Genomic DNA, 10,503 nt, shown 5'->3' with positions numbered 1-10,503 from the left:
TAACATTGATAAATGGAAACATCGGCACATCTGTAGATACATAGATCTTGAAAGTCGAGTTGTTCAAAACTTGAAAATAGCATTGATAACTGGACCAATTGTTGGTTGAGACGGTGCAAAGGAAATATCTGCTGAAGCTTTTTGCCAGACACTAATCATAGCAGAACCATCTGTAAAATGATCTATAGGATATAGTACAGCTTATAAAATGAGTCAGATCAACGTAGGCCGGTAAGGCCAAGGTTCCACTACTCAGGGGTAGAATTAAGGAGTCTTGGTCCCTCTATCTCACATTGGTGGCTATGGCAATTGGACTGCAACCAGAATCACAACGAGAAAGTAAGCAACACTGAAGCAGACAAACCTTCTCCTCCACCAGTAGAAGCCTGAAAGGCAACATGCCAGGCTCAAAATGATGGGATCATGTATGCCTTACTCAAACAACTGTACAGAACTCATCCAGGCTGGAAATTAAAAACACTTATCCTCACTCCCCAATTGAGTGGGCAAGGAGCCTTCCACTTGCCCCCAGAACTATGGGGAGGATCTGGAACAACAGTGCTCAACCAAGGACCCAGGATGGGATCACTCTGCATTTGAAATTAGGAGGAGATGGTGGACCTCCTTCCATGCGCGCCCCAACTGGATAGCCAAGCATCAAATCTGAGCCAGTATTACAAGTAGGCCCCCCGCATAGGCTGGTGCCACTGCTACTGAAATCTGGGAGAAAACATTAAGGTAGGAGGTCCCCAACTTTGACCTCTTCCCCAGGAGTAGAAGAATTCATTCTAATACTCTGGTGGAAAAGCCTCTGTAAAAACTCCCTAGCTCCACTTGTAGAATTGGGGGTGTGGGGGAATGCATATTGGGGAGTCCTGAGGAACAGTGCAATAGGTGAACCAAGTTCCCTAAATTTTTAATAGCAAACCAGCCCCAATTTATTCAATCTGATGATTGACAGGGGCAGGTATAATCCCCTTCAGCTTTACTCATGATAATCCATGAATGGCAGTCCAGTGTAGTATAGCAATACCACCTGGTGAGCCCCTAAATGGTCTTATGGAACACCTCATTTCTACAGAACCTGTTGCAATCGGTAGTATTTATAGTTAAATAGTGGTTGCTAGTGCAGAATTCATTTGATAAAAGTACACCTATCTGGGCAACACTCACCACAGAGTGGGATCCCATGAAAACAAGGTAAGGGACCCTGAAAGGCAGAAATACAAATTCTCACCCCTCTGGATAATATAGCCAAAATAGTTAAGATAGCTACAGGGGGTAGGCAAAAGCCCCGAGATAAAGAGACTATCAGGCAAATAATGTGAGATAAAGGTATTGGAAGACGTCCACATACCAGTCCACACAGTGACCTCCAGCGGGCAATTTGACCGGGCTTTTAAGGGCATAGAAAAGAGAAATCTGATTAGATGTGACTCACAGAAGATACCTCACCTTCAAAAATAGCCCAGAATAAAGTGTTGTCTGGTATCTCTAAAGGTATAAGTGCAGGCAACAAAACCTTCAAGACCTTCACAGAACATATACAAGATCGAAATTTGATTGGACAGAGAGAGAGAGTGAGCGAGCAGATGAATGAGAGAAAAGGACTGAACCCCTTTCCTGTCTGATAAAGTGTTGGGTAAGAAGAACTGGAATGGGGACATAGAGAGAATGAGGTGGTATGTGGACAAACAGTACAAATCACTCCAACTGGTGACATTTGTAGGTCAGCAGCCATGAAAAATAAACTTGTAGGCAAAGGGGATACATGGCACATAAGAGTCAGGTCACAAACAGGTGTGGGTCAAAGCAAAAAACCATTTTGACACCCAACATCACAGAATTGGCCAATTTTTTAACTGATGGTACCCAGCTATGGATTAAGTATACCTGCAATTTTTTTTCAAAATTCTTTCTCCTTTCGGAAATAGAAATATTTTAATTTTATCCAAATTTGGTCAAAAATTACTAATGGTGGCCATTTTGGATTTTCACAAATACCCTATGCCATTGTAATTATTTTCATAATTTTCCAAAATTTTATTGAAATTGCACCAAGACTTTCCATCCCCCTAATTCAAGTATAAGGATCCAAATATGGAATTGGCTTTTACTTATATCCTAAAACAATCCTCCCAATTACCCTTTAAACCCCCCTACTATAGAATTTTAAGATTTATGAAACAGTTCATGCCCTATTTTTTGAAATTACTGGAATCCAATGTTTGACAAAACTTATCAACACCAAATTTGGAGCAAATACTCTTCAAACCATGTAGTTTACTATATTAAAAACCTCCCGAGATGGTTTTTTACTTGTTCCAAAGCAATAGCCCTCTGAAAATTGACTAAATTATGAAGCGAATATGCCTAAATTAATTTCACATGATACACTGATAATTGCTGTTCAATTTGAAAGAGAGCTTAAAACTATATTGAGGTTAATTCTATAATAAAACTGAACATTATCTACATGAGTTACAGAAGATTGATGCAATTCTAAAGTAAATTTTAATAGTATTAATTGTTCTCTGATATCACCCTTATGGGAAAAAGGCTAATCTCTGTTCACCAAATTATTATATAGTCAGTATTTAACTATGTAATCATGAAATAATGTAATGAGTAATTCCTTTGTTAAAGGCATTGAATGTTTGCATTATCTATTGAATGGGACTTGGAATAACACTTCCTGAAGCATTGAGCTAATGAATGAATCAGGATACAACATTTACTCAAATTTCCTTCAATTGAAATAACAACAGTTGTCTTTCACACATTTGCATACAATATATCTAGTCATTCCTTTCATCAAATTTCTCACCTAATTAAATATTTCGCAAGACCAACCAATGCTTGTCTTCCTCTTTAACATAAATAGGGTCAACTGTTCATTCATTATATTTATATATTTGCTTGGTAGCTTAACTTCTTTTTCTAAACTTGAAAATATGACTGTCTTGGAGGAACAATTAAATGCTTAACTGCAAGGGCCAGTCTTCAAAGACCCTTATCAAACCAAATCTTGTCAGCAAGGGAAGTTTTCAAGTTTTGCAGAGATGAAGTTAAAGGGGTAATAACATTTTTATTTCACAAGATGAGATGACTGAGGTGCAGGAATATCTGAAAAAAAGATTTCAGCAAAGTAACACATGGTCTGGAACTCAAAGTTTCCACCAAATTATACCACTATAAAATAGCGTTATTGGTGTGAAGCTTGTCTCTTCTGATGAGGAGTTCACACTTACATTTGACCTGATTTTAGGGAAAAGCATGGACCAAATTCCTTCTGAAGAGATAAAAGAGTCCAACTTTTTATTTGCAAGCATGATGAGAAGTACTGGGTTGTACTTGTTGATGAAGTTGACATTTGTGCATCCAACTTACCCAGCCAGATCCTATTTGTGGCCAAGGAGAGAGGATACTTGCTTTGTACTGGAAACATATTTTTTTGCACAATAAATGCACCTGTAACAGCAACTGGTCGTTAATACCATTTGCAGGAGATTGATATAAAAAAGATTGATGAGTTTCTGAAAAAACAGGAGATCAATGACCAGATTTAAAGATTCTCAGACATTTTAGTCCAATAACTTGTTGGTTAGACCATTAAAACTGACTTTAGAACTTCATCAATCTTCTGTAGCTCATGTAGATAATATTTAGTTTTATTATAGAATTAATGTCAATATAGTTTTAAGCTCTCTTTGAAATTAACAGTAATTATCAATATATCACGTGAAATAGAATTTAGGCACATCCACTTTATAATTTAGTCAATTTTAGGAGGACTATTACTTTGGGCCAAGGAAAAAAAACATCTCAGGTTTTTTGATATAGTAAGCTACATGGTTTGAAAAGTATTTGCTCTAAATTTGGTGTTGATAAGTTTTGTCAAACATTGGATTCCAATAATTTCAAAAAACAGGGTATGAACCCTTTTGTAACTCTTAAAATTCTATAGTAGGGGGTTTAAATGGTAAATAGGTGGAGGGGGTGTTTTAGGATACAAGTAAAAGCTATTTCCATATTAGGATTCCTTATTGAGTAAAATTATGAAAATAATTACAATGGCAGAGAGTATTTGTGGAAATTCAAATTGGCTGCCATAAGCAACTTTTGACCAAATTTGGATAAAATTCAAATGTTTCTATTTCTTGAAGGAGAAAGGATTTTGCAAAAAAATTTGCAGGTATACTTATCCAATAGATAGGTACCATCAGTTAAAAAATTGCCCAATTATGAGATGTTGGGTGTCATGCCCTCAGTGATTTGAGGTGGAATGACACCTGTAGAGAAAGAACATGTAACCTGAATCTACCAATTAAATAACTGGAATGGTCATTTGGAACTAATTACCCAAAACAATGTGACAAATCAGGAGAGCATTGGGGACTCAAAAATATGTAGTTGCGATAACTGACCAGTAGTCGATAAGCTCACCATAAACAATGGTGACTGTGGTAGATGTAAAAACCTCTGTCAAAGAGCCAAGTCCAAAAACTAGTTATGGTTGACACCACTGATTGAAAAGGTCCAACCTCCTCTCAATATAACATTGCTGATAAGCATGTCTTTACCTTTGAGAAAAGTGACTTTCAGACTAAGCAGAAACTGAGCCAGATATATGTCAACCTTAGAAATTAAACCCCAATGACGTGTGAAAGACAGCATTACCTCTATGCCAGAAGCTTGAACTTCTGGATAGCCGGGTGCACCATATCCAATCATGGCTGCCTCTAAAGAGAGCATAAAATGAAGTGTAAGAGGTGGACACACCAGAAAAGACGGCAGAAGTACAAACCCAGGTGTAGCCACCAATTTGGTGCAATCAACAGGATCTGGCAATGGGTTAGAATAAATCATATTTCATTCCCTGGATAACATATGAAGTGGAGAGAAAATTGAGAGTTGTAATCCCACCCTGTCCAGATGGAAAGTATCTATTGCCAAGGCCCAAAGATGAGATACTGGAGACCAAATTGCCACTAGTTGGTGATCCAATGAGAGGCCAACCCAAAAATTGCAAAATGAGAGGCAATCTAGCTGAGCCTTGCGATGGAACATGGCAAGCTAGAAGGGTGATAAGATAAAAATAGTCCCAAAAAAGGACGTCCAAAATTCAAAAATAAGGACCCCAGATCACATACTTCCTTGATGAGAAACATAAGACACCACCACAGAATAGTCAGAGTGCAGCCTGACAATTTATCCCTTAAGAAGCCCAAACCATGAGACCTTGCCTATTGAAGAGCACGAAGGATGAAAACATTGTGTAGAGAATCCTTGTTGTCCGTGCATAGACTCTGAAATTCCTAACTGTTGGTATATGCACCCCATCCCTGAAGAAATACATATGTGAAGAGAATGGAACTCTGGACGAGGTGGCAGTAGAGAAACCCAAATTGTAGTAGTGTATGATCCCTTATTGCTTAAAGACCAATAAAAGGATAGCTTGTTTTCTCATTACAATAGAATCGAGTGATGCCCACATTCCCAGAAGAGAAAGTACCATCCATGCAATGGAAGAAGGAGAGGTGAGGCATCCTATTCTATAGCATTGAGCAGGATGGGAGACAGCTGAGCCCAACTGAGAGATGGGATGAAAAATAATAAATACCCAGACTGATGACATATTGAATTGGAGCAAGAATAGATGTCACATGTCTTGAAAAAGAAGCCAGCCTAGGTTGTATCTAAAAGTAGAATCAGGATGTGAAGATTTAACAATTGACGAGATGTTGCAAGCAGTGACCAGTCATCCAAGGAATGATGTGTGCACAGTACGATGGAATGAAGGGGGTGAGAAAACTTGTACAATACAGCATAACCCATGTTAAACCTATGCAAATTCAAAGGTAAAAAAAAAATGGAACTGCAATACCTGATCCTTGTGCACCACAAACATCGATAGTGGTGGGACTCCACCACTAAGGCAAAGTGCAGATAGGAGTCGACTACAATCAAGTTGTACATCTATAATTGAAGTAAAAAAATCAACACAGATTAAGGAATAATTAAGTTGTGAACCTTGGAGAATTTCGGCATTGATAAAGACAAGGAAGATCAATGACTGCACACCAATCTTTTGTCTTCACAGACCCAACATCTAATTGGAATAAAAACTCTGAAGAACTAGCCCAATTCTCTCACTACCCCCAGATAACCAAATCCCGATGAACTGAGAGAGATGAAAACACTACAAGCTAGGTGGGCAAGAGTGGGGAAGATGTGAATTGAACCAATTGTGACCAAAGGACCTGCAGAACTTCTGGACCGATGGGTAAAATTACCACACATCCAGAAATTCTTGGACAGAGCCCCCACAGCTTCTGAAGGTATACAATAATCACCGACACTGCTGGCGATTCGACTAATCAGTGGAAACCTTGGATATAGACAATGTATTTTGAGTGCCAATGTATCGAGGAGTTGATGTCGGGGATCGGTACTCATGAATAGGGGTGAAACTATGAACCCCCTGTAGGAGCTGATGAAATTCGAGACTCCAAAAACAACTGGAAGGAATGTAGAAGCCGAAAATTGAAACAACTTGCATGCTAACAATGGATTCAGCTCATCCTCAATGAAACTGGTGATCCTGAGAGCATTCTAACAAAGTGAAGTGAAAGGAAACAAAATGTTGAAGTTGAATTGTAAGTCCATAGCCTTAATCTGTCCCATCAGAGTACATAGACTTATATATGTGAACTACAAACTCTGCCTTAATAACCAAAATTCGAAGAGCAGATATTATTTGAGAGTCGGTTAATTGCCAATATCTGATGGTGGTAGGCGAAATCATGAAGTTCCGACAACATGCGGCCTAACTATCCCTTCACGTATCTAAGAAATAAACGTTCCAGCATGAACCTCAACTTCCGTGTATGGAGAAAGAAATAATTCACTCACAGACCTTTCAGCAATCAATTAAGTTGCAAGCTCAAAAGCAACCAGAAAAAAGTCCAAAACATCACACACACTAAGAAAGAACAGAAGAAAAACAAATCAAAGGCAGCTTTTCCCAATAAGACCTCCTTTTCATTTTTCACAGGTCAGTTAAAGATCGTGGTAAGGTAAGTTGTTTTATAGAGCAAAGCAAATGTGGGCCATCTGCCGCGTCAACCCTAGGGAATCAAACCCCAGACCCTGGTGCTAAAAGTCTGTAAACTTACCACTGACCCACAATGGAGCTGAAAATCCAACAGACTAGAAGAAGGCACAGGAAAAAGCAAATCTAAAGTCTCTCCAAAATGTTGATGATCACTCTCAAATGCAGCCTCAGAGCCCCCTCTAGGATCACCACAGATCCTCACTACGAATAATGTCACTAACAGTCTCAACACGAGAAAGACCTTTCCACTTGTTGTGTGGTGCTAGATATCAGAGGTGGGAGAGGAGAGACCCATCTGGCCTCCATGCCAGAAATAGTAATCCAGGAATTCATACCACAATCGGCTTGCCAATCGGAAGAAAGAAAAAAATGTAGTTTTTTTATTTAAATTATATTATTTATGTCTCCGAATGTCATAATAGTGGGAAACCCATTAGTGATATTTTATTGAGAAAAAGTGATAAAATTATCTGAATGAGGTGCTTATATACAGCACCAGGATAGAGGGTGCATTGATGTAGGTGGAGAGTATCACAATACAATTATCACCAAGGGCAACTGACTGGGGTATAAAAGACTGGAGCAAGGGAGAAAAAATCAGACTAATGCTTAGATGGGCAAAGAAGAAACTCTGGCAGTCTAGTAATAGCTATAAGTATCAGCAGAGGTATGTAAGTTTTGGAAGACTTTATTATCAATGTGCATCAATAAACATGACACCAAAATGTAGTTTATAATTCATATTCAATATTATATAGATTTTACCTTTTTTAAATAAGGAAATATTTAAATGAATTCTCAATTATCACTTCTCTGTGCCACATGATGCCTCTCTGCTTTGAATTCTCCTTTGTAGATTTTTTCTTCCCTTATGTGGTTTTCAAAATATCCACCAATTATATACATCAACTATAGATATTGATAGGCCAGAATTTAAAATGAGAACCTCCCAAATACTTTATTTTCTGAGATATTAATAAGTTTGTTACATCCACCAAACAAGCTAGAAACAAGTTAATTAGAAAACCAGAATTATTATAGCCTTGGGGCATTCTGTTTTGCTGTCAAAATCATTGTGTGTGTTTCTAAATGCATATTTGAAAGTTACATAAGTTATTTTTTGGACAACTATTATAGTGATGTAAAAGTATTCTTAGCAAAATACATTAATAGTATGTTCAAAAGTCCAAATAGGCTAACAAGCCATAGTATGAGGTAAATTTCTTGTTCTTGTACTATAGTATGAAGTAAATTTCTTGTTCTTGTACTATTTTTATGTATTGATATATATATTTTTAACAAAAGTAACTAAAATGTAAAAATTAAAACTTAAGTTAGATAATTAGATAAGAAAACTTAAGTATAAAAAAAGAAGATAATTTCTCTGTGAGGTATGCATGCAAGCTGTTCATGTGTTATGTAATTTAATACTTTGTTTACCATAACTTGAAATATAATCTTGCCAGTAATTTGTTATGTTAGTTTAGATTCAACTTTCTCCACATATGCTTTCCCTACAGTTAGTGTTAGGGTAGAATAAAATAAGAGATAAAGTATAAAGTTTTATAGCAAAAACATCTGTTATTCATTTACGAGGTACTAGAGATTATGCAAATGAAATATAAAAACTATAATAAAAGAGTATTTCTATTCTTAACATGAAAATCTCCTTCCACTCATACAACTGAATATCATTAATGATTTCAAGAGTTTGTTTAGCTCATTTATGTTATTTTTATTTCCATAAACTATTTATATTTTTTGTCAGTTTTAGCTAATTAACTCTAGAACATGGCTGACTAAGAAAGACTTAATGTAACTACAGCCAAGTGTTGCTTCTATACTGTTCATTCTGTTCTATATTTCAATGTTTTAAAACTATAGAAGAAGTACAATGGATAAAAAAAGCATTTGAAAAGTTTCAGATGATGCAGCAAAGTATGAAAAACAAGCTAACCTCCAAATGAACATTTTGATCTTTTCCCAAGAGATCACGAACTTCTTCATTATAAATTTCCATATATGAAGCACGCACTAAAAACCTGAGGGACGAAATAAAATTATCATCAAAGCAAGTAACAAACAAGTTTAAATAACAGGCATAGCAAAATTTCAAGTACTGTTATGAGGCCACATTTTAGACCTAGAATCTTCTTTTATTAATCTAGCAATTCTAGTATTTTGTGATAGAAAGCTTGATAATGAAAACTAAGGTAGATTTAAATGTAAAATTTTCATGAGCAATTTTCAACGTCATAATTCTCCTTTTAAAAATCTGATATGTCACTAAAAGAAGAAATGTTTCATTTCTAATTTTACCCTACTTCAGATCTTAATATACAATGCTAACTATTTTCTCACACTTCAAAACTAAAATACTGCTCTCTCTCTCTCTGCAAAAGTTTGCTTGATTAAGGGATGAGAACAACAAATGGAATTTAAGATACTGTGCATATTGTTTTACCCAGCTAACTAAAGAACAATTGTATTTAAAAGACCTTGTACTAATTCATATAATGAATATAAAGACTAGAAAATTTTATGTTGATTTTAAGCAACAATATCTACATATTTCAAATACAGTGTATTATTGTTTTTGCCAAGAAAAGCCATTTTTATTCCTCCATAACAAACAAATGCAAACAGAAAAGAAGTAATAACCTGAAGGGCTTTATAACGTCTTTGTTCTGGATATTCTTGCAAAGCTACACAAGGTCTATCTCAGATAATCATCTTTAAATGATAAACTAAAGGAAAGTCAGCTAGTCAACAGTGTCCACCATCAACTCTTTGGAAACTCTAATCAAATAGTGAGATTAAATTGTTACTCTTATAATGCATTCACAACTCCAAAGTGTGAAAAGCAATCTTTTTTGGCAGTAGTACATGGGCCATTAACCTTCAGATTGACAGTTCAGCATATAATCACTAGACTCTGTCCAGCCCTGATCTGAAGGTAATTTATTAAGTTTTCGAAATATTTCAGAAGCTAATGCTATAAGCTCTAATAATTAACCAAAACACTTTCATCCACCAGTACTTATAGTTGCAACTGTACTGGACTTTAGTTTATAATTATTTATTTATTTTTTGTTTTATAACTAACTATCTCATGTAAAAAGTAACACATTTTTGTTTTTCCAGATGTAATATGTAACATAGATCATACATATGAACTGAGACCCTTTGAACATACACTATAAAGAAAGCTAGTGCTAGTCGAGAACATACAACCAAAACTTATTATTTCGCACACACAGATGCATATATATAGATATTAGGTCATCAAGAAATTAATGTTGCATTTTGGAACACTTTCATTAACCACCCCCCAAAAAACGTACTTCACGTATAATAGTTAAACAAACCAACTAAACATCATGTTA

General features: G+C 36.1%; 1 protein-coding gene across 6 annotated transcripts in view; it reads right to left on the bottom strand.

Annotated features, from left to right (window-relative positions):
• LOC106465668 (kinesin-like protein KIF3A) overlaps positions 1 to 10,503 on the bottom strand; it is a 101,961-nt gene that overhangs the window by 36,723 nt on the left and 54,735 nt on the right. For all 6 annotated transcript variants that reach the window (XM_013925906.2, XM_022393952.1, XM_022393935.1 and 3 more), the window contains exon 6: positions 9,075 to 9,159. In XM_013925906.2, coding sequence (XP_013781360.1) covers positions 9,075 to 9,159 — 85 coding nt within the window. The remainder of the gene's footprint in view (positions 1 to 9,074; positions 9,160 to 10,503) is intronic.

This window comes from Limulus polyphemus, unplaced genomic scaffold (genome assembly GCF_000517525.1).
Source record: "Limulus polyphemus unplaced genomic scaffold, Limulus_polyphemus-2.1.2 Scaffold69, whole genome shotgun sequence".
NCBI lineage: Eukaryota > Metazoa > Arthropoda > Merostomata > Xiphosura > Limulidae > Limulus > Limulus polyphemus.
Note: the sequence above shows the minus strand (reverse complement) of the source record. Positions and strands in the feature narration are given on the sequence as shown.